Source organism: Xiphophorus maculatus, chromosome 12, assembly GCF_002775205.1.
Source record: "Xiphophorus maculatus strain JP 163 A chromosome 12, X_maculatus-5.0-male, whole genome shotgun sequence".
Classification (NCBI taxonomy): domain Eukaryota; kingdom Metazoa; phylum Chordata; class Actinopteri; order Cyprinodontiformes; family Poeciliidae; genus Xiphophorus; species Xiphophorus maculatus.
This window is the reverse complement of record NC_036454.1, coordinates 1174512-1199978: the sequence shown is the minus strand read 5'-3', so window position 1 is coordinate 1199978 and position 25467 is coordinate 1174512. Positions and strand designations below refer to the sequence as shown.

The following is a 25467-nucleotide window of genomic DNA, read 5'->3' as shown; positions in this document are numbered from 1 at the left end:
TCAGCCATGTCTGAAGAGGCTGTACATCCTGCTATTCTCTCAAAAGACATGCACATATCAAGACTCATTCTCAGGAATATTCATGAGCAATCAGGACACAGTGGAAGAAACTATGTGCTTTCTCAACTACGACAGAAATATTGGATTCCTAAGGCACATTCAGCAGTAAGGAAGTTGCTTTCAAACTGTGCTGTTTGTCGAAAGCTTCATGGAAAACCAGGAGAACAAAAAATGTCTGACTTACCACAAGATCGGGTTTTGCCTGATTCACCACCCTTCACTAATACAGGTGTCGACTTCTTTGGACCAATCGAAATAAAGAGAGGACGGAGTAATGTTAAAAGATATGGTGTCCTATTTACATGCCTTGCAATCAGAGCCGTGCATATAGAAGTGGCTCATTCACTGGACACAGACTCTTGTATAAATGCAATACGGAGATTTATGTGTCGAAGAGGACAAGTTATGGTGCTTCGCTCAGACAATGGCACTAACTTTGTTGGTGCTGAAAGACAGTTGTGCGAGTCTATTGAGCAGTGGAACCAATCAAAAATTGAAGATACACTGAGACAAAATGGAATTCAGTGGATATTTAATCCACCAGGCGGCTCTCATCATGGTGGAGTTTGGGAGAGGCAGGTTCGAACTGTGAAAAGAGTGCTAAGCTCTGTGCTGAAACAGCAGATGCTTGATGATGAAGGTCTCCAAACGGTGTTCTGTGAGGTCGAAGCCATCATTAATGCAAGACCTATAACAAGTGTTTCGGATGATCCTAATGACATTGAACCGTTGACTCCAAACCATTTGCTGTTACTGAAAAAGCAACCTCTGTTACCATCTGGACTGTTTCAACAGGCAGATCTTTATGCTCGCAGAAGATGGAGGCAGTCTCAGTATATTGCTGACCTATTTTGGAAACGGTGGACAAAAGAGTATCTTCCCATTCTTCAAGAACGTCAGAAGTGGTTTCAAATTAAAGAAAACCTCGCCACTGATGATGTTGTCCTAATCATGGATCAAACTGCTCCCAGGAATGCATGGGTCATGGGAAGAGTCCTAAAAACTTTGCCAGATAAGAAGGGTCTAGTTCGCAGGGTTCTGGTGAAAACAATGACCAACACTTTGGAAAGACCCATTGACAAGTTATGCTTGATTCATAAGAAGGACATTGTATAGAGACAGTTACATCACTTCTTTTTTTTTGAATATATTCTATGTTTTTGCTCTTGCTAAAGTTATGTTATATAATTGACATGTTTTCTCCATGTGCAATTATGGGGCCGGAAATGTAAGAGCCAAAAATGTTAGTTTTAACATTGTTTCTTTTTTGTATGCTTTTTGCATATTTAGATATTGTCTTTACAGTAAGGTTTTATTTTACTATGTTTTTTATAAAACAGCGCCACCTAAAGGACACAATTGTATATATAAAAAGGGCGGTGTCACTTAAGAGTAAAAAAGAAAAGAATGTTGGATGAAGTGTGGTCGCTTAACCTCTACACAGTTTTTGACCGTTAATTTTAAGGATGCTGTGCAAGACAAAATAATTTTCATGTTATGCCAAAGAAAGTAAAGTTCATACTTTGTGTGGAACCGTAAGTATTGTTTATTATTTAATGCACAAGACATATCAATGAACAGAAACGCGTCAACTAAGAAGAGATAAGCTAACCGATACTAACAAAGAAAACTGAAGCTAATTTATCAATATAGTGGCTTTATAGAAAAGAACAAGTAGCCACTACAGATTCTGTTAGACGATTCAATAATAACCTACACTAAAAAATGGGAATACCTAAAATATAAGATACAGGCTTACTCTATCTCTTTCAGCAAAAACCTAAAAAGAAACAACGGCCTGGAAGCAGTAAGGTTAGTTAAAGAGTTAAACCTACTATGTGTTAAACAAATGTTGACTGATGCTGACAAAAATAACCTCGTGACCTACAAGCTAAATTAGACTCAATCAACGAAAGAAAAGAGCTTTTGTCAGATCCAGAGCTGCGTGGATTCAGGAAGGGAAAAAACAGCTCATACTTCTGCAGGCTGGAAAAGAGGAGGCAAGTTAAAAAGCACATTCAATCCCTTATTATTAACAACAATGAATGTACCGACCAAATTCTAATGGCAAAAGAAATGAGCAACTTTTACCAAAACCTTTATTGCTCTTCTTTTTCAACCCCAGACTGCGACCTTCTGCTAGACCAAGTCAAAGACTTTGTCCCTCAAATCTCTGATGATTTCAAGGAAAACTGCGACAAAGATATTAATATGGAAGGGTTAGGGTTAGGGTTATATAATATGGAAGAACTAGACAGCGCCACCATGTGCTTGAAGCTGGATAAATCTCCTGGCTCTGATGGCCTTACTGCCAGTTTCTACAGAAACTTCTGGGATGTTCTCAGAGAATTTATATTCCAGGTTTTTAAAGAGATCTTGTGTGATAATTCACTTCCACACACCGTGAAACAGGAAGTCATCACCCTGAAACCCAAACAGGAAGAGACAACAAGGTTCTAGACAACCACCTTCTACACTGTGATTATAAACTACTGACGTATATCTATACAAACAGATTAAAGACTGGCCTTAAAGACGTAATTTCTGAAACACAGACAGGTTTTATGTCCAGAAGATCTATACATGATAACATCAGGCTGGTGCAGGATTTACTCCAGTACAGTGACCTGACTGAGGATAAAGGCTTCATCCTTTTCCTAGATTTCTACAAAGCCTTTGATATGTTGGAACATCAGTTTCTTTTCAAAGTTTTACACATGTTTGGATTTGGACCAAACTTCTGCAGAATAATAAAAAGCTTTTATAACAAGTTCAGCTGCTCTGCCACACGGTGCGTCTCCACGGTTCTCCATTAATAGGGGAGTAAAACAGGGCTGCAATATTTCCCTGTTTCTCTTCATCTTAGCTGTTGAAATTATGAGTATTTTCATAAAAAACTCAAACAGACCCAAATTGAAAGTTTTAGATGACCAATTATAATCAGTCAACTAGCTGATGACACCACAGTTTTTTGAAGAGTCTAGACCAAACCCCTAAAGTACTTGAGTTAATTAATACTTTCTCCAAAGCATCAGGATTGACCTTTAACCTGCAGAAATGTGAACTGATGGCGACTCATGGCTCTGATCTGATGGAAGCTTATAGTATCCCATTAAATCCTCAGTTAAATATCTGGGAATTTTAATGACTAAAGATGCTAAACGCAGTGAAACTGTTAACATAGAGAATAAAATACAGAATTGCAAATCTCAGTTAAATAGAAGCTCCAAAGAGATCTGAGCCTGTTTGGGAGAACCTGTTGAACCAAACCTAACAAATACATTAAAGCTATAAATCAGCTGAACTTTAATTTCATCGGGAAAAATCGAGTCCACTACTTAAAGAAAGCAAATCTGGTTAAAGACGTTAAAGATGGAGGTTTACAAGCTGTTGACTTTGACTGTTTAAATGCGGTCTTAAAGGTAAACTGGTTGAAATCTTTTCTAATGAATAGAAATAGTTTCTGGTTTTGTCTTACCAAAGGTTTGTTTAAAAAAATTGGATGCATAGATTTTGTTCTTAGATGTGACTTTGGTGTCAACAGACTTCCTGTTAAGATATCTGCCTTTACAAGCAGGTTTTGTTGTGTTGGAAACTAATGTACACACACAACTTCACTCCTCACCAAACTCCATCTGGAACAACAGATCTGTGTTACACAGGAATCATCTCTGTGTTTGGATCACTGGATGGAAAAAGGTATTTGGTCCAGAAGACATTTTCTTAATGACAGTAGAGATTGGTTGTCTTAAGATGAATTTTGCTTATTGTATAATTTGGACTGCTCAGATACTCAGTTTAACACAGTAATGACCTCTGACCCCTCTGCAGTCAAATATCTGGTTAAAATATAAACATTCAATCAGCTAACCTTCAGTTACTTCAACTGTTTGGATTTAACCTTTTTGTCATGAAGTGCGGGTGATGGACGGTGAAGCAGACGCTATGAGACCCAGGTCAGATGATTGATGGTTGTTTAATGATAAATAATAGTCCATAAACACAGGCAGCACAGCTGAGCGGACGCCAGGGCTCAACGCCGGTAGCAACTAGTAAACGAGTGGAAAGAATGACAGGTTGGATAGAAAATGACGTTAGACAAAACACCAACTCAGACAAGGACCCAACGAGGAACAAGGAACACAGGTGGGGTTAAATCCACAGGGGGTAATCTAGGAAACGAGACACACCTGGGAATAATCAAGGGGAGACAGGACAACAGGGAGACTCAGAGACAGAAACCCAAAATAAATACACAGAAGAACTCAAATCAACACAGAAAAAAACACAGATCATAACCCTTTTGGACAAAAGTAATCCTTACAAACCGATGCGTCAGCATCTAACTAACTTTACATTTCCTGTCCGACCAAATAAAAACTCCATTTTAAATTTGTTTTCTGATTCAGAGGTTAATAAGTGGAGAACCGCTGACCTTAAATCTCCTCTAAGTCCTAAAGCTAAAGAAGTTCATTTTAAAATTCTCAATAACTTTTTTCCATCCAGGGAATTATTAAGACAAAGATTCAACTTTGATACCAACAGCTGGACCTTTTGTGACAACGACTGAAACAACAGATCGTCTCTTTTTCTATTGTGTGCAAACTGGAACATTTTGGAGGAACTTTCAGGACTGGATCTCATCCAAACTTTCCTCCATCATCCCTTAAAAAGAGAGGATCTAATATTTGGACCCACAGAGACAGAAGAACCTCATTCCTCACAACCTGCTGATCCTCACCAGATTCTCCATCCACTCCTGTAAATGGGGAAATAGAAATCCTGACTTTTCAGCTTTTAAAAACCTTTTAATGGACAAAAATCACTGCAGAACCTAAAACTGATGAAAAACAAGCAGGAATAAATACAGTTCTATAACAACCGGAATTTATTTGAGAACTAAAACCTCTTTTTCTTTTTCTGTTTGTTTTTTTCGTTCTGCTTTCTCTCTGTTTGATGTCTGACAAATTTGTTTATTTATATTTTTATTTTACTTTTTTTTTATTGTTGTTCAGTGTTAAATAAAAACAAAACAAAACATGAGGCCCCTGATCAGTGACAGAAAGGAAGGAGATTAAAACTAAAGTTTTATAAATTTTTGATAAAAACGTGCAATGTTTTGTGAGAGAAGGCACACTAAAATATTTAGTATTAATCAGAATCTATGAACTACAGGTCCCATGATGCATCTGGCTAGTCAATCACAGACTGATTAGTCTGATTGGACAGCTCCACTGCCGTGCCTGTGTTGTGATTGGCCAGCTGGGCGTAGAGGTGGGACTTGAGGAATCGTGGGTAACTGTCTGCCTCCATCAGGCTGAAGATCTGATCCTGCGCCCGCTGGAAGGAGGCGGGGTTAACACCCAAACTGAGGCTGTGATTGGTGGAGTCCGCATTGACCTGGAGACGGAAGAGTTGAGTCACCTGACCATTTAGTGGCCCAATCAGAACAGATGCTGACAGAACGCCTCACCTTTCTCGCAGCACATGGAGATAGGAACTGGTCATAGATCCTCCTAGCTTGGGTGGCCATCTTACTGAGGGAGGGTGTCCTTTTAAATTTCTCCACTGCCAACCAGAAGTCCAGGTTTTCCTCACTGAACTCTGACCTCAGAAAGTCACGAAACACCGCCACGCCATCTGACCAAAGAGAACGAGACACTGTCAGCCAATGGAGACCGGCTCTCACCTGACTGCTGATTGGTCCAAGCAAACAGGAAGTCTTACACTGATTGGTCAGCAGAGCTTCCAGACTGTATGCCCATCGCATAACCTCTCCTTCAGATGGTCTGAAAGAGAACGCAGAGATCCGTCCAACAGTCCAGTAGTGCCAGCAACCGACCAGAGTCACACAGAACCAAGAATGACAGAACAAACACCACCAAGGAGAACCAAAGAGAACCAGGACCCAACTGCAGGGGGCCAAAGTCAGTCCTCCAAGGGCGCCATCTAGGTTGAGCAATCTGGAAGGGTCCAACAGAGGTTCTACAGGGTTCTACAAAGGTCCTGCAGGGTCCCTAAAAGGTTCTACAAGGTTCTAAAAGGGTCCTACAGGGTTCCTCAAAGGTTCTACAGGGTTCTACAAAGGTCCTACAAGGTTCCTCAAAGGTCCTACAGGGTTCTACAAAGGGTCTAGATGGTTCTACAAAGGTCCTACAGGGTTCTACAAAGGTCCTACATGGTTCTACAAAGGTCCTACAGGGTTCTACAAAGGTTCTAGATGGTTCCTCAAAGGTCCTACAGGGTTCTACAAAGGTCCTACAGGATTCTACAAAGGTTCTAGATGGTTCTACAAAGGTCCTACAGGGTTCTACAATGGTTCTAGATGGTTCTACAAAGGTCCTACAGGGTTCTGCAAAGGTTCTACAGGGTTCTTCAAAAGTGATGAAGAGCAGCGAGGAACAGAAAGTCAGCAGATGGATGTCGACTTACAAACTTTTGGTTCTCTTCGCCTTCAGCCTGAAGTTGCTGGATTTTCCTTCCTTTGAAACAAAACAAAGAAAATCTGGTTGAAACCAGTTTGAACTGGTCAAAAATGAGGCTGCAGGGGGCTGTACTGGTCCCTGATTTGGCTGAACTGGTTTGTTATTGGGAACCAGTCTGACTGTCCAGATCAAGCTTCCCATCAGTTACCATGGTAACAGAGCCGGGCTAGAACCTTGTTTATAATTGAAAAGTCTTGACCTGGTGGCTCATACTGGGTCATACTGGTCTGTACTGGTTAGACCAGTAGTACGCTCAATAGCTTCATGCTGTTGGACTGAGTATGTGTTTCTGGTTCTGGTTCTGGTTCTACCTTGGCTCCATTGAGCAGCAGCAGCATGTGGTGCAGAGATGCTCCTTCCTTGGTCAGCTGGGGCAGGCGGGAGGGAAGGGGGAAGCTTGGGTCAAAGGTCGATGTAGGTCTAAGATGGTGGATGGTGCTGTCAGACAGGAAGTGAGGCAATCGAGCTTCCTGTAGCAAGGAACCCTCAGAGAACGAGCGGCGCAGAACTGAGGAGAACAAAACATTTGATCTGTTGACCGATCGGCCGGTTGACTGATCGGCCAGTTGACCGATCAGCCGGTTGACCGATCAGCCGGTTGACCGATCAGCCGGTTGACCGATCGGTCGGTACAGTTTGGTTTTAGGCAGTGACTCGACACAATCTGCTTCCTGCCTTTGGTTGGTAAATGTTGAGGCCTGATGTTTAGTTTTTATTCCTGATTTGATCAGAATTACTGAATAAATACAAACAGGAAGCAGTTTCCTCCTGATGAAGACAAAATGGCCGTGCTGCAGATGTCATCAATAATCAAAGCTCTGATGGCTGACCAACCGGAAGCATCACATCATCTAAAAATCCAAAACCGACTTCCGGGAGCGTCAAGCATGTAGGACGTGTCTGCCGGAGCTCCGTAGGAATGTGACTATTTAAACCTTTTTTAGCACGATTTATTGAAGTTTTTTTTACAGCTTTAGTTCATTACATAATCTACATGACATTTATGCTCAACCTGTTTTGGTAATTTTATTAAACCATGGCAAACCGGGGTAAATCCGACACCTCGAAGGTAGGCCACAGCAAACCACGCCTGTCGCCTGAGCCCGAGGCCGCTCCAGTACTCGATGCTAACGAGCATCTGCTAAAGCGTTTGGAGGAGATGCTGGAGGCTGTGCGCTCAGATCTTGTGAGTAAATTTGACGAAATTGTGTCCGGGGCTGTGAGAAGGGAGATTACGACGGCTCTTGCTCCGCTGGAAGCTAAAGTTACTTCACACGAACAAGCTATTGCGGACCTTGAGCGCTTGGCTACTGACCATGATGACAAGCTAACAGCCCTTGGAGCAACCGTTGCCTCGCTAAAGGACATGGTGGAATCCATATCAAAGAAATGCGAGGACTTGGAAGGACGGTCGAGACTGAATAAGGTTCGGGTGGTCGGTGTGCCTGAAGGATCTGAGGGAAGGGTGGCTACTTTACTTCAGGATTTACTGGGTTTATCCTAACTGGACAGGGCTCACCAGACCCTCCGTGCTGAACCTAAGGACGGGGAACCCCGCGTCCCTTCGTCGCCAGAGTGAATATGTTTCAACAACGTAACGAAATCCTGCGTAAGGCTAGTGAAGCATCTCCTTTGATTTATAATGGGAGGAGGATTTCTGTTTTCCCGGATTTCACTGCTGCTGTGGCCAAGAAACGGACTGCCTTTACTAAAGTGAAGAAGGAGCTGCTCTGCTGTCCAGGTGTCAAATTTGGTCTTTTCTACCCGGCAATATTGCGGATTACTCTTCCAAATGGGCAAGTCCAGAGGTTTGAAGATCCGTCGCTCGCCATGGACTTTGTTGAGAAAAAGCTGAAAAATGCGGTGATCCCTGACTCCGTTTGAATGTTTGCCCTATGGCAGACATTTCCAAGGCAAATTTTTGCGTTTATGCGCGGGGATTGCTATGACTTTATTGGCACTTTTGTTGTAGTACCATTAATTAAGGACCATTAATGTAACTTGCACTAATGCTGCAGATCTGATAGTTGAGGTTGGCTTTCTTGCATTTCAAGTATTGTCTTTGCACACTGGTTTGCACCCCCCCTTTTTTGTATTATAATTTAAGGGGAAGGAATAGAAAAAAGGAAAAAAAAGAAAATATTTTATTTATTCTTTACCAATTTGTTTATTGTGATTATTATTACTAGCATTATGTTTTTGTTTTTTGTGTGTGTTGAAATGCAATATTGTGCACCTAGATTTTGTTTTTGTTGCATTCTGTTTGGAGGGTTATTGTTTTTTCTAAGAACTCTCCAAGGACCTTTTGTAGCTCGGACCATGGGCATTTTGTGGGGGGAGTGGGCTTCGCGCATCCCATTTGGGGGGATGCTTCTGCGAGATGTTCGGTTTGTTTGTTTACTAGGTTTTCTGTGTGTACCTCCAACTCTTCCTTATCTTTTCTTCTGCTTGACCCTTTGTTTTATCAGTCAAGCGCCCAGATTCTTTCTGTTACTTATATGTCTTATACTTTGCTATGGCTCTATTACTAGGACAGGACCTCCAATTTGCCAGTTTCAACTGCAAGGTTCTGAATAATCCTGTCAAACGCAGTAAAGTACTACATCACCTCAAGAGTCATCTTTCTACAGGAGACTCATCTTAGGAAACAAGAACTTCAGAAACTGAAGAAGAACTGGGTTGGTCAGATCTATCATTCATCTTTTTCTGGTAAGGCCAGGGGTGCAGCTATTCTTTTACACAAATCTGTCCCTTTTACTTGTGATCAGATTATTTCTGATCACAATGGTAGATATGTTATTGTCACAGGTTCAATTAGGGATATACGTGTTACATTAGCTAATGTCTATGCTCCCAACTGGGATGACGAAGCTTTCTATAGACGCTTTTTCTCTGAACTTCCGGATATGTCAACACATTATTTACTATTAGGTGGAGATTTCAATTGTTGGCTCAACTCGACACTCGACCGTTCTTCATCCGTTCTCTCTCGATCGGCCAAAACAATTCATTCATTTATGCAGGAGTTTGCAGTATCTGATGCGTGGCGTTTTCTTAATCCTTTGAAAAGGGAGTACTCCTTCTTCTCACCTGTACATCGTACATTCACTCACATTGACCTTTTCCTTATTGATAATAGGCTGTTACCATCCTTGTCCTTGTGTAGATATGATGCCATCGTTTTATCTGACCATGCCCTGCTTTTGATGGATGTTAAATTAGGCATGTTATCATCCCAACGTCCATTATGGCAGCTAAACACACGTCTTCTCCCAAACACTGGCTTTATTGACTACATTTCGAAACAGATAGATTTTTTTCCTGACAACAAATAGAACACCGGGTATCTCTCCCTCCCTTCTTTGGGAATCATTGAAGGCTTTTATTAGGGGAGAGATCATTTCTTTTATTCATTTCGAGAATAAATTAAGGAATGAGAAGTTGAATACCCTAAGACGACAAATTGCGCAACTTGATAATATGTATGCGGCCTGTGCTTCCCCAAATGTGTATAAAGAGCGTCTTTCACTGCAATCCGAATTTGATATACTCATGACCCACCGTACTACAGAACTTATGTTGCGGTCCGGGGCACAGTTTTTCGAACACGGTGATAAGGCCAGCAAATTGTTGGCACACCAAATCCGCCAGGTGTCTGCATCGCGTCAGATTATCAAGATTCAAGCTGACACAGTGACAGGTGTGACGACAGATCCTGTCAGATTAATCTTGCCTTTGAGAAATTTTATAGGTTATTGTATTCATCTGAATCCACATCCACGGATGCTGACTTGGATAATTTTTTTGCCAAATTGGAAGTGCCTGTTGATCAGGAAACGGCGGTTAACCTGGGTAGACCTATTACTTTGTCAGAACTTAATGCGGCTATGCGATCTCTTCAGGGAGGAAAATGCCCGGGCCCTGATGGGTACCCCTCTGAGTTTTATAAAGCGTTTTGGGATAAACTTGCACCACTCTTATTAGAAATGTATAATGATGCTTTTGTTATTGGAGTCCTGCCCGAGACTCTTAATCAGGCCACCATCTCCCTTCTTTTGAAAAAAGACCCTCTTTGTTGTTCATCCTATCGTCCGATAAGCCTTTTAAACGCCGACTTTAAACTGTTATCGAACGTTTTAGCTATGCGTCTTGAGTGTGTTCTGCCTACAGTAGTTCACTCAGACCAGACCGGGTTTGTTCAAAATAGACATTCTTTTTCTAATGTTAGGAGGCTTTTTAATGTCATTTATAATGATTCATCCCATAACAATCCCGAAGCCTTGATCTCTCTCGATGCTGAAAAGGCTTTTGACCGAGTTGAGTGATCTTACTTCTTTTATATTGTCAAAAAGTTTGGTTTTGGTGAAGCTTTTTTGACTTGGATTAAGTTACTCTATTCTAACCCACGGGTCTCGGTTAGGACTAATAACACTCGGTCGGAGTACTTCCTCCTTCATCGCTCTACAAGACAGGGATGCCCATTGAGTCCCCTGTTATTTGCCCTGGCTATTGAGCCGCTTGCCATCATGCTTCGTTCGAGTCCAACTATTGTAGCCATACGACGTTATAGTTTATATAGGACTTATTTAATGCTAACTTTTCTCCCTTGCTGTTGAAAGTTAAAGAAGACTTTGAGCGCTGGTCCTTACTTAAACTGTCTCTGGTAGCTCGAATTAACTGTGTCAAAATGAATGTTCTCCCCCGTTTTTTGTATCTTTTTCAATGTGTCCCAATTTTTTTAACCAATTCCTTTTTTGGTGGGGTAGATTCTCTTGTTTCAGATTTTCTCTGGGAGGGGAAGGTCCCTAGATTGTCTACAGCAGCATTTCCCAATTCCGGTCCTCAGGCCTCCCTGCTCTGCATGTTTTAGATGAGCCTCTATTCCAGAGCAGCTGATTCAAATGATTGCATGACCATCAAGTGCTGCAGAAACCTGTTGATCATCCATATATTCAATCCAGGTGTGTAGCAGAAGGGAAACACCTAAAACATGCAGGGCAGGGAGGCCTGAGGACCGGAATTGGGAAACGCTGCTGTAGACAATATTTACAGAGACCTAAGCCACTTGGGGGGGGGCCTTACCGAACTTCAGATACTACTATTGGGCTTCCAATATTGGGGTTTTGACAGCCTGGCTTCGGTGTGGCCCATTCTCTCCTGACTGGCTTGTAATGGAGACGAATTCGGCAAAACCTGTGTCTCTCGCAGCTCTCTTGTATTCACCAGTTAAATCTTCGACTGTTGCTTACACAAAGAATAGCGTAGTTAAAACCTCTCTTAAGATTTGGACTCAATTTCTGCGTTATTTTGGTCTACAACTCCTTTCTCCATATGCTCCTATCGCAAACAATCATGTCTTTTCTCCCTCTCTCACAGACAAAACTTTTGTGATTTGGTCAAACCTTGGCATTCAGACCTTTAGGGATTTATTTATTGATGGTGTCTTTGCTACCTTTCAACAACTCTCTGCCAAATTTACTCTTCCATCTCGAGACTTTTTCAGATTTTTACAGGTGCGCAGCTTTGTTCATAGTAATTTTCCCACTTTTCCTAGGCTGCCTGAGGACTCTGACCTTGACTCCTTGCTTTTGCCCATTCCTAGGCTGAAAGGATCTATTTCAATTCTTTATACCCGCATAGCTTCGATCCGCTCTGAGTCTTTAGGCTCAATCAAAGCCCTCTGGGAGGAGGATATAGGAGAGGCTATCCTTGACGAGCTTTGGTCACATATCTTAATACGGGTACATAAGTCTTCTATATGCGCTAGGCACTGTCTTATTCAATGCAAGCTTGTGCACCGCGTTTACTATACCAGGGCTCGCCTGTCTAAATTTTATAGCACGGTTTCCCCAGTTTGTGATAGGTGCCAACAGTCTCCTGCAAACCTTATACACATGTTTTGGTTGTGCCCCCAGCTGAAGAGTTTTTGGACAGAGATATTTGTTGTTATATCAGACGTGGTTGGCAGAAAAATTGATCCGAACCCCCAGAGTGTTTTGTTTGGGGTGTTTTCGGGGCCGTCTCCTTTTCCTCTTCCCAAGAAAATTCTTTGTCCTTTATGACCATTATTGCAAGGAGGATAATTCTTCTTAAATGGAAATCACCACAACCTCCTTCTTTCATACTCTGGTTGAGGGATATTGTTTATTTTCTTAAACTTGAAAAAATTAGGATGTCACTGCGGGGTTCCTCTGACAAATTTGCAGAACTCTGGCAGCCATTGGTTGGTCAAGTTAATTTCCATTCTGTCCCAGTTTAGTCCTTTGTGTCTGTATTTGTCTGCTCATCCTGTGTCCTTTCTCTCGGATTTTCCTTTTCTTATGGTTCCATATTTACTTTCCTGGGGACAAACTGTACTTTCTTTAGGTGTGGCAGAATGCATCTTAATTTTTATTTATTTCAAAACATTTTTTTTTCTTGCGTGTGTCCTGTTTCTTATTGCCTGGAGTGATTGGAGGTCGTTTTGTTTTGTTTTTTATAACTTGAGGGAATTGTTTGTTTTATATGTATCACATTGTAAATGTATGGCTATGCAATTCCTGTTAAAAACCAAATAAACAAAGTTTGAAAAAAAAAAAAATCCAAAACCAACAGAAATGGTTCTGACCCAGTCTGGAAGGTTTCACAGCCATCATGGCTGATCCACTGGGTTCTTTAGGTTTTTGGTTCTGGTTCTGGACCCACCAGTGGGTCGGCCAGCAAACCAGCCGAGGTTCCCTGGACCCCCGACTCCCTGCTGTAACAACCAGAACCAGGGATCCAAACCCGGTTGTCTTCTCTCTGCAGCCTGTAGAACATCTGGACTGACCCGGACGCCTGCAGCCGCGCTCTTCCTCCTCCTCTTCCTCCTGGCTGGTGGGGGGGCGGAGCCTCAAACCCCCAGGATCCGACACCTCAGAGGAACTCTGCCCCTCCCCCTGCTGCCGCTCTGATGGGGGGTCAGACGGGGTCGAGTGGGCGGGGCCACCTGGAAACACGGGGGAGCAGCGGGAGGAGAAAGGAGAAGATGGACGACAGAGGAGGCCGAAGTCTGACAGCTGGAGGGAGGAAGAGGAGGAAGGCTCTTTATTCCCAAACAGGAAGTGTCCAAATTTAACAGGAAGTACTTATTTTGTGTAACTGATATGGCGCCTCCTGCTGGACAGGTGAGCGCCCTGGCCCCCTGTCAGGACGCTTACCTGCCAGGGGAGCGTGGTCTCCATGGCGACCAGGCAGCGCCGCCGGTCGTCCCGGAGACAGAGGCCGACCCGGACCTTCTGCTCGGCGTCGAAGGCCTCCAGGCTGAAGACGCGGCGCCAGCAGCCGGCGGACCTCTGCAGGAGGTGGAGCCGGAGCGGTTCCCACGGAACTAGAACAGGAAGAGGCACGAATTCACTTCCTGTCTGAGGGGCACGTCTTCACCCGAAGGCGGGAGGAGGTCGAGTCCGGGAGAACCGGCCGAGGTTCTGGTACCTTCTCTGAGCCGGAGCGCATTCAGGTACAGCGGGCGGCGCAGGACGGTGCAGCGACCACCGTCGTCCTCTCTGGCAAGAAGCAGCAGGTCGGAGAAGATCAGGACGGAGACCTGGAGACAGGGAGGAGCTGAGAGACGCCTCCACCCAAAGACTGGGAGGAGCTGAGAGACGCCTCCACCCAAAGACAGGGAGGAGCTGAGAGACGCCTCCACCCAAAGACTGGGAGGAGCTGAGAGACGAAGCCCTCATCTGCCCAAGTAGGTGCAGAAAAATATTTACGGTTTGTTCCAGAACTTCAGGACATTTCCTCCAGTTTTACTGGAGACGCCAGTAAAACTGAAGGTTTTTGAACCGGGTCAGAACCAGAACAGATTCTTGGTACCTTGTAAGGAAGCAGGTCGGCCTGGTGCAGAATCATCTCCTCGGACATGCGCAGGGTTCTGACCGGGCTGCAGAGGTCCAGAGGCTGAAACAACACAGACATGTCATGGTTCTGATCCAGAACCAGGTTCTAACTGAGCCAACCTTAATGTTGGACGCATGGCAGAGTTCTAGAGTGGTTCTGAAGGATCAGGTGAAAAATTCTGACCTGGACAAAGAAGGGGAAGATGACAGTTTTTGGCGGAAGTGATGTGTCTCTGTATCCGGACGGCGGCTGATGGGACTGAACGATGGTGCAGTTCTGGTAGTTTCCATGGTTACCAGGTGGACCCAACGCCGTGGTTCTGGATTGTGAGACGGGCAGGGTGGAGGTGTGGCCAGCGCTGACTGGCTGAGACATCCCGGTCCGAGTATGGAGGAGATTCTGACCTCCGCTAGGATGGGTCCGATAGAGACGACCTGCAGAACCAGAACCAGCTCCATCAGGCTCTACACGGTCAACACCGGATCAGATCGGGTCAGAACATACGTACACGTATACGTAGACACAAACTCGTTGCTCGTTACCTAGGAAACGGGAATATTAATCCGTGAGATGCTGCAGCTGAATGTCCAGAACCAAGTAACACCTGGCAGGTACACACAAGTGATCGACCAATCAGAGGCCTTGTTGGCAGGCAAGTGTTTGGACTCACCGGATTGTAAAGCTGTGGGCGGAGCCACGTCTCGCACGCCGAGCCCAGTTCAGGTAGACCTCTCCAGACTGCCAGGATGACCTGAGACGGACAGCTCCTGGTGGGACACCGCAGGTTTAGAACTGAACCGAGGATCGGTTCTGAGAGGCTAAAGCCCAGGGCGGAACCGGGGGGCGGGGCTACCTGATGGCCTGGGCCAGGTCGGCACAGGTCCAGGTTTCCACAGGAAGTCCGTTGAGCTGGAGGACCGAGTCTCCCTGACGGAGTCCGGACCGCTGAGCTGGACCGCCTACCAGACCCGACCAAATGAGACCAGGCAGATTTCCTTCACACCAATTTAACCAGTTCAACCAACACTGGCTGCTGTTCAGCCTGGATTCAGACATCTAGACCGGTTTATTTAGGGTTTCAAGAAACTAGTTTAAACCAGTTTGAATGAATGTGAACCAGTTTAAACCAGTTCATAGTGTGATGTGAACTTGGTGGGAATCTCACCCGGATCCACGGCCTGGACTCTGACGGGATGATCAGAGAAGATGGTGAACCCAAACCCGTCCGACCCCCGGAGAACGCTGACCTGCAAGAACCAGACCAATCGGGTCAGAACCGACCTGTCTCCCTTTGCCCTTGACCTCTCTATGACCCCAGTGTTGTGGTCCTGGCGGTTTCTGTATTTAGGTCTGAGTGAGCTCTCTCCTCCAGAGAGGATCTTTGGACGCGTCTGAGGAAGCCCATCTGTGATTGGCTGCATCTGCAGGCAGTGCCAGCAGCCAACTGGTTCCTGAAGCTTTAAAATCTGGGCCAGGTGTTGGCATAGCAACCAGCAGGGGGCATCAGCAGCTCTCATGTTGTTGCCATAGCAATGCTATGTTTTTCTCTCAGGGTAGTACATTAACATTAGCAAAAATATTAGCATTTCACTGCCTCTGCAGTGCAGCAGGAAGCTCACTGTGGGGGGCAGAGAAACGCCTTTTCCCTAAAATTAGCTTCTAGCTATTTTTCTTCTGCTCATGTTTAGCAACTGAATGGAGGAAGTCAATGTGAGACAACATGCTAGTGATACCACTGGCAGCATTTAGGCTAACATTAGCATTTTGGCTAATTTGAACTTATACACTAGTTTTAACCTAGCCTGTGATTCTCCACATGCTATTATTATTATTTTAGCTAAGCTTAGCATTGATGCTAATTTTTAGCATCACCACGCTGGGTTCCAACCGACAGGCACACTTTGGCGGGCCTCGTTTAAATTTGTTCAGAAATGTTCTAGTTTATTTATGTTCATCTCTAGAATGGAAACAGAAACAGAACCCGGTTCAGCTGCGGTTCTGCTCCAGAGGCCCATTCGGATCTGAGCCGTTTCCATGGTTTCCATGACTCTGCAACCAGATGCAACGACGGAAAGGTCAGCTCATCCTGAGGCTTCGTCGGCACAAAGGAAGGTAAATGTCCCCGAGTTCAGACTGACAGGCTGAAATTAAACCCTGCAGGCCTGAGGGGCCGGCAGCAGGGAGGATTCTGATCCTGGTCCTGGTTCTGGTTCCATTTCACAGCCAGCCTCAGATGGATCAGAACCGTCCTATGAAGCCTGGGGGAGGTTCTGGTTCCAGTTCTGTGTGAGGAACCCAGAAGAATGAGACACAATTTCTTCAACCAGAACCATGACCCGACAACACAACAGGTTGAACCGGTTCTGTAAGGCCAACCGAATGTTCCATGCTTTTATTTTGGTAACATTCTGTATAACGTATCTATGGTAACAGGACATCGGAGCTACTGGAGGAAGCGAAATGAAAGAAAAGGAAAAGAGCAAGAAAAACGCATAATTTAGTTTCAGTCAATAAGGAGCATTTTAGATAAAATAAGGTATTTTAGATATTTTTATTCTGCAGCTGCTTAATTAATAATTCATGAAAGGAATTTTATCAACGTTACTGTTTTTTTCACTAACGATAAAAAATTATTGATTTTTATTTGTCATCTAACGGTGGTGATGACAAACAAGGATTTCTTGAATAAATTATCATTTTACCATCAGATCCGGATGCTACAGGTTCTGTTTTGGCTCAGTGGATCAGAACCTTCTACCCACAGTCAGGACAATGGGCGGTTCTGGTTCCCTGTAGAACCGTGAGGTTCTAGTGCAGGGGTGGGCACTCCTGGTCCTCGAGGGCCGGTGTCCTGCAACTTTTAGATGCATCTCTACTTCAACACACCTGAGTCAAATAATGAGGTCGTTAACAGGACTCTGGAGAACTTGACTGCACTTAGGAGGTGATTCAGCTGTTGGATTCAGGTGTGTTGGACCAGGGAGACATCTAAGAGTTGCAGGACACCGGCCCTCGAGGACCAGGAGTGCCCACCCCTGTTCTAGTGTATCGGTGTAACTAGTTCAGCTGTTTGCAGGTCCGGTCCAGTTGCTCACATTGTTCTGATCAAACCGCCTTCAAGACAAACTCAGGGGAAAAACCCAAACAGGACTGGTTCTGAAGTACCGGACCCAAAGAATCCTTAATGTCACACACACACACACACACTGAGGAGTCCATCAAAGATTCTTTACACACTAGCTATACCAAGAAACACTAAAAACAGCTGTGACATCACTCTGAACAACCAATCAGAGGACTGGATTGCTTTCTGCTGTCCAGAACCTGAGTGGGTCCAGAACCAGCTGCTAAGCAAGAGAGGCAGACCTGCGGCAGGTTCTGTCCGATGCAGTCTCGACACAGACGGTGGATGGTGTGCATGACCCGGATCAGCAGAACCTCCAGTCCGCCGGAACCAGAAAGAATTGAGTCCCTTCTTCAGGCCAGAACCACAGGTCCAGAGTCCGGGTGATCCTGCTTCACCTCCAGAGGTCCAGACAATATAAGGCAGAACCAGTTCTGGACCACAGAACCAGAACCACAATGACACAGCAGGTCCAGTTCCAGTCCTGTGGAGGCTGCTGGGAACCAATGAGACCAGTATGGAGGATCGAGGTGGACTGGAAGTGTGTGTGTGGGAACCAGCAGCAAGAATAATAGCAGGAAATACACACACACACACACACACACACTAAGACACACACACACACACACACACACACACACTAAAACACACACACACACACACACACACACACACTAAGACACACACACACTCTCTCTGGGAAACACTGAAACAGAGGAAGCATCGCGGTGATGAGACGAACTTTCTGACCTCTCTGTCTGACCAGCTCTGGACCTGGATCCGGGTCAGAAGTGGGTCAGAACCAGATCCAAAACAAGTCCAGGACACACACAGCCTGATATTACAACTGGAAGCCGACCGGAACCTTTCCAGTCGGTTCTGAACTTCGACCCGGTTGAACATCAAGCTCAAGAACCAACAGGAAAAGAACAGAAAGGTTCTGATCCGGGCAAACGGACTTCAGAAATGAACTGTGTTAAATATTGTGATTGTTCTGAATGCTTTATGTCCGATCAGGTTATCATCTGATTAAATCAAAGGTTGAAGGTCGTTTCAGGGTCGTCTGCTGTGACCTCTGAAACCATCAGATTGTGTCTGCAGCAAATAAACAGTCAAATAAAAATTGAATCCATTAAAACGGAAGAAACAGAAACAATCTTCAGCAAAACTCAGACTAAATTCAGTTTCTTCAGAAATGGCCTAGTCCAATCCTCACCTCTCACCCAACACAAACCTGAGTCTGGATTTTCTGTCTGAACTCAAATCCAGAAATCTGGACTTGAACTTGTTTGTTTTTGGTTTTGTGGTTTGCTCACCGCCAGGCAACGAGACCCGCAGAGAACCGAAGACTCGGAGCTGCCGACGTCGCCGTAGTCCGAGTCCAGGCCGCTGAGCCCGCTGGACGCCACGCCGTGGCAGGTCGACACTCTGGGTCCACCTGAGCCGGTCGTGGTTCTGACGGACCAGGTGGTGCTGGCCGTGCCTCTGGGGTGGTTCAGGTCGCCGTCCAGAGCCGAGTCCAGAGTCCGTCTGAGGTCAGCTGCCAGCAGGAATCCTCCATCATCATCATCATTATCATCATCATCACTTCCAGTACCAAACCAAGACCAAGCCGCGTTCTTCCAGAACATCTCATTGATCCAGGTCCAAACCAACGAGTCCAAGACAACTGTTCCAAACCAACGGGTCCAAACCAACAGGTAAAACCAACGGGTCCAAACCAACGGGTCCAAACCAACAGGTAAAACAAACGAGTCCAAACCAACGGGTCCAAACCAACAAGTCCAAACCAAAGGGGCAAAACCAACGGGTCCAAACCAACGGGTCCACACCAACAAGTCCCACAAAGGCTCAGAGAGAAGCAAACAGAACCAGAGGAACCCTGAGGTGTTCACCGAGCCCCCGAGGTTCTAACGGTTCCTTTTGAACAATTGGAACCCAAGGAGCCAAAATGAATCATCGATCGGTGGAAGGTCCGAATGAGGCTACTTCAGATTCTGAGACCTGAACCAGAACTCAGCAGACAGCTTGCCCAACTTGAACTGAACCGGTTCTGAAACTGAGTGTTCTGTCCAAGCATCAAGAAGAAGCAGAAATGTGCAGTAAGATCCAGAACCATCAAATCTAAACCCAACACCGATCAGGAACCAGAACCTCAGATTGGATCAGAACCGCTCTGAGGTCCGGTCCGTGTGACTCGCTTCGAGGGGAGCGAATGAGAGAGACAGAAGCGGACGAGGCACTGAGGTATTCAGAGGGTCACATGGTTCCTGGCCTGTTTGTCATTGCCATGGTAACCTCCCTTCCTCTTTGAATAGAGGAACCAGTGAGGACAGGAGGGGGCGCCACTGAGACCGACCTTCTGGCAGCAGAATCAGAACCACTTCCTGGTTTCCTCATCATCCGTGTCTGAAGGATGAAGGTCGTCTGTGACTCTTCCTCCTCATCTTCACTCTGCGGCTGCTCAATAATTCAGCACTTCTGTCCCCGACCCGGCTGGGCCCAAATGCTGCAAACCAGTGAGTCTTCCTGGTTCACTGCAAACCAGTAGGATTTGAACCCTCCTGCAGTCGCAGCTCGATGGTAGTGAGGCAGGTGAGGGAAACGATGGCGGTGACCCACCAGACCGCTCCTCCCAGAACGGCAGGAGGGTTAAACTGGGAACCAGATTGATACTGGTTAGCGGCGTTAGCTGATACCAGCAAGCTGATGATCAGAGGCCTCATGTAGCAAACGCTGCAGCGTTCGCTCTAAAAACTGGCTTGAGGACAAATTTAGAAAAGTGCAGCACACAAAAAAGTTCAGATGCCTAAAACCGTGTGTGTTCACACACACCTCACACACACCTGCATGCAGATCCTGGTTCCTCTCTGGTCTCACAGCAGGAACTGGTTCTGGTGGTTACACTGTTTTGGACTCGGAGGAAGTCGGGTTTTCTCCGCTGCTCCTTTTCTCTGGATCAATCTGGATCATTTTAAAACTTATTTTTATTTGTTGGTTGGTACCGTAACTTTTATTTTGATTTTATTTACTTATAATTATTTCTCTTTTCATCAACTTATTCTATTGTGTTATCATTTTTATTAAAGCCGTTTCAAACCTGGTTTTTAAAGTGCTAAATAAATAAATCTGACAGAAATGAGTGAAAACAAACTGTAAGATCCCAAAACAAAAAAATAAGTTAGTCCAATGCTAAACTTTTATATTCATTAATGTTTCTCCCTCTGACATATTCATGCCTGCAGTGTTTCCACGGTTCCTCAGCTCTGACCGTTTTATGGACCAATAATTGTTTTAATCATGTTGCTTCATGTTTGTGGGTTTAAATGATCTGACTTCTCATCAGAAACAGTAAACAAACTATTGAGTTTGATTGAAATGTTTAGATGAGTTTGGTTCAGTGGCACTGATATCATCTCTGCTACACCTTTCTGAAAATGTAAGGCTATAAATAAAAAGTGTTAATGAGTTACTCCACTTGATAAAATTCCTAATAAATATTGATTTATTGCAGTGGCTCTCAATACAAGTTTTGTATTATTTAAGTTCTAACTTGCTAAGTTGCTTTATGTTTAAATCTTTTGTGGTTTTTCCGTCCTGGATGGCTGAGAATCTATAAGTAGGTAGAAATAATGAGGATCTGGGAAGAATCAGAACTTCAACTTAACGCTCAAAGCACCAGAGTTTTTATAGAAAAATATCCAGATTTTTGTGTGTGTGGTTTTAGAGGCTCTATGTTGAAGATGGTAAGAAATCAAATCAGACATTTCTGTTTTTCTGTCTCTGCTCCCGGCTCCCACACACTGACCCGTCGGCTAGTTGTAGCGCTCAGCTGCTCCCGTTTCAAACTCTTCTCATTAACATAACAGTTAGAAAGAGAAATATCATTACATATTTGCTACCTTAACAAAAAAAGCTTAAGTCTATCAAAGCAATGCAGCAGTTTTGATTTAAGGCTTAACAAGGCAGTTTATCAAAATTCAACCAAAGTAATGAAATAACAAACTGCAGTCTGATTTTATTGTTCATGTGTTTTTCCTATTGAGTGTTCAGACGACTGAATGAAGTGAATTCAGACAGAACCGGGTCGTCTTGTCCTGGAAAATTCAGCTCAGCTTATTTCACCAAAGTAGGACTGGAACTAATTGATTATTAATCAGGTTCATAGATTTGAAAAAATATGGACACAGTTTCTGTTTTTACAAACTAAAGTCTGGAGCCGGAACCTTTGTGTTGTGTTTCTGGTACGCCTGTGAATCTGACGCACAGGAGACATTAATTAACAGCAATGGAGGACGAACTGCTGGAGGCTCCATTCAAAACCACTTCAAACCAATTCAGTTCATGATCAGGCTTCCTGAAACTCTGGGGAGTGGAGCGGCTGACGCAACGTTATGACTCTAATACATGAATCGGTGCCACTGCAAATTAAAAACATTATTAAAGATAAAAGAGGAAGGTACCTAATACTCCAAGGCTCCCTAATGTCAGAAACTCTCATTTTAACTAATATATAGACCTAATGTGGATGACAGTCATTTTTACAATGATTTATTCCTCACCCTGTCAACATTAAATGATCACACATAATGGGGGGGGGGGATTTAATTGTGCATTAAATCCAAGCATGGATAGATCAACCAGTCGCATAACAACTGTAGAGCTGCAGTTCATAGAATGATGAAGGAGCTGAAGTTACTGGATGTTTGGAGAGAGAAAACCAGCTAATAAAACATATTCCTGCTACTCAAGTACTTTTAAAACCCACTCCAGAACAGACTCTTTTTTAATTTCTACAGAGTTGCAGTTTAAATTCAAGATTGCTACTATGACAATATTGTAATTTCAGATCATCTCCGCGTTGTTTGGTTTATAAAGATGATAAATTAAAGAGAGACCCGCCGAGATGGCAAATTCAACATAAATGGTTACAAGACGAAAACTTTGTGAAATATTTAGGAATACAAATTGATCCAAATTAATACTATAGAAACAACAGCAAGTATAAAATGGGAAGCATTTAAGGCCTTCCTTAGAGGACATATTATTAGTTATACAGGGTCTAAAACAAACTGAAAAACTAGAATACAGTTGGAAAATAAAATAAAAGTAATCCAAGCTAAAGTAAACAAGGGAAATGACCCACAGCTAGAAAAGGAATTATTGATTTTGAGAGCAGAATATGATCAATATTCAGATTCAAAAGCTGCATCAAGTCTTTTGCGACTCAGGCAAACATTTTATGAACAAGGCAACAAAGCGAGCAAGTTACTGGCATGGCAACTAAACCAGTTAGAAACTAAACAACCAATCACATCTGTTATATCAAATGAACTAACCCTGCAAGACCCCCAAGAAATTAATGCAGCTTTTAAGAACTACTATGAAGAATCGTATAAAGCAAAATAAGCATAAAATTAGAAAACATAAATCAATTTTTAAATAATTTAAATATACCTAAATTCTCAGAGGAAGACCAGGACAACTTGAATCTAGAAATGACAAAAGAAGAGTTCGAGTTTGCCACTGACGATAATCTGAAATCAGGGAAAAGAGCAGGACCAGACGGCCTTCCAACAGATTTATATAAAACCTTTAAAGACAAACGTTTGACCCCATTATTAGACATGTTTAAAGACATTTTTCATTCAAATTATTTCCCCCCCTCAGTAAACGCTGCCATGATTATCCTTTTGCCAAAGCCAGGCAGATCTCCAAATAAATATAACAACTTTAGGCCGATTAGTTTGCTAAATTCTGATCTGAAAATAATCTCTAAGTTGCTATGGCGACGCTTACAAAAGGTTTTACCAAATACAATTAACCGAGATCAAAACGGGTTTATTTTGGGGAGGCAAGGTTTTCATAAGGTGAGGCGAGTATTAAACATAATTCATTTTAATAAAAATACCTCAGACTGCTGTTTTACCATTAGACGGCGAGAAGGCGTTCAATTGGGTTCACTGGGAATATCTTTTTCAATTGTGGAAACAATTTTGTAAAATGGGTTAAAATATTATCCAATAATCCCTCAGCTGAAATAATAACAAACAGAAACATATCTAAGCCCATAAAGGTCAGTAGAGGCTGCAGACAGATTCGCTCAGACCTTCATCTCATGGAATCACTGCTGGACCTGCAGAACAGGATTTCCTGGTTCACAGACCATGTGACCTTATTCATGTCAAAATGAAGTCCATCAATACAAATGATTATGGAAATAATTCAATTATTTAGTCAGATATCTGGATACAAAATAAACAAAAACAAGTCTTGTATTCTATTAATGAAAGAATTAGCCCATCCTCTGATGATTTACAGTTTAAAATAGTTCATGAATTTAAATATTTAGGGGTAAACATCTCTTCAGATCTTCAACAGGTTGCTGCGACCAATTATAAACTCATATTGAATGAAGTAGATAATTCATTTGAAAGATGGATGCCACTACCAATATCTATGATTGGAAGAATAAATATAATAAAAATGAACATATTGCCAAAGTTACTCTATATATTTCAGAATGTTGCTCCTGAATTATTTTCACAAATAAAGAAGAAGATGTTATGTTTTTATGGAACAACAGGAAGTCCAGACTCCGTTTGTCTTTACTGTACCTCCTTATGACCCAGGAGGCTTGAAGTGCCCAAAGTTTCTCTGGTATTACTATTCTGTGCAGTTTAGGTCTATGATGTTTTATTACAGTAATCATTCTCCACGTTGGACTGACATGGAGACTCAGGATTTAAAATGGACTCTGCCTTCATATTTATATTCAAATTCAATATCAAAGCTTCTGAAACATACTAAAAATCCATTTCTTAAGAATATAATAGTATGGAGAGATGTAAGAAATAATTACATGAACCAAATTGTTTGTCGCTGTTCAGTCCAGTGTGGGGTAACCGATGTTTGTACCTGGTAGAGCTGATTTAATATTTAAAGTATGGAAAAACAAAGGACTCCAAATGATTCAGAGTCTTTATGAACCAGACTCAGACAAACTAATGAGCTTCCAGGATCTGCAGCATAAATTTCACCTAGATAGGAAACATTTCTTTAAATATCTCCAACTCAGAAACTTCATAAGAACAAATCAAAATGATGAGTTGACAAAACCTGGCAAGTCACCTTTAGAAAAAATGTTAAGGACAGTTTGAAGAAAGGAATCATATCAGAGTTTTATCAGTCAGTAATGTTACATCTATCTGAAGGATCTCATGATAGACTTAAGGCTTGGAAAGCAGATTTACTGCTAGAGTTTTCTGAGGAAGATTGGCAAACAGCAGCTCTATCAACACGTCTCCTAAAATGATGCAGTTCAAATGGTTAATGTGGGTTTATATAATAACACTGGACCTTAATAGGTACAACAGGGAGATTCCTGATGTTTGTCCAACATGCACAGAGGACAGAGGAACTCTGGTTCACTGCATGGACGATAATTACACTGTTTTGGAAAGAGGTAAAATATGTAATTGAGAAAATCATTTCCAAACAAATAATTCTTGAGCCAAAGCTGTTTGTGTTTGGACTGTACCCTGAAAAACATCATTATACTAAAAATGAACGGACATTTATAAACTTAAGTTTACTTAATGCGAAAAGATGAATATCAATGTTTGGAAAAAGACTCATGGACCGACCATAAACCAACGGCTGCAGCAGATGTTATCTCTCTGGAAAAAATTATATATATTAAAGGGAAAACAGGATTTATTTGAGTTCATCTGATCCCTTCATTAAGGAGATGTTCAAGGATCTGAACATGTCAGAAGACGGTACAAGAACAAGTTAACTGCAGTTCCCAAAGACAATTTTATTACACTGTTAAAACCTCAATATAAAGACAATATGTAAAATATGTGATGGTTGTATTGGAACCAGGATTATGAGACATTTTGTTTTACTTTTTTGTTTGTATTTTATTTTGACTTG

The 25467-nt window shown here is 43.1% G+C and overlaps 1 protein-coding gene across 1 annotated transcript; it reads right to left on the bottom strand.

Moving 5' to 3' along the window:
- Positions 1 to 4288: 4288 nt before the first annotated feature.
- LOC102222929 (regulator of G-protein signaling 3-like) lies at positions 4289 to 19792 on the bottom strand. The gene is made up of 15 exons (XM_023343208.1): positions 18846 to 19792; positions 15571 to 15652; positions 15259 to 15364; positions 15076 to 15172; positions 14914 to 14947; positions 14589 to 14839; positions 14382 to 14465; positions 13998 to 14109; positions 13724 to 13893; positions 13354 to 13582; positions 6857 to 7053; positions 6493 to 6542; positions 5788 to 5849; positions 5534 to 5700; positions 4289 to 5460 (listed from the first exon to the last, which is right to left on the bottom strand). The coding sequence occupies exons 1-15, from the start codon at positions 19158 to 19160 to the stop codon at positions 5254 to 5256; spliced, it is 2163 nt and encodes a 720-aa protein (XP_023198976.1). The 5' UTR covers positions 19161 to 19792; the 3' UTR covers positions 4289 to 5253.
- Positions 19793 to 25467: the final 5675 nt, after the last annotated feature.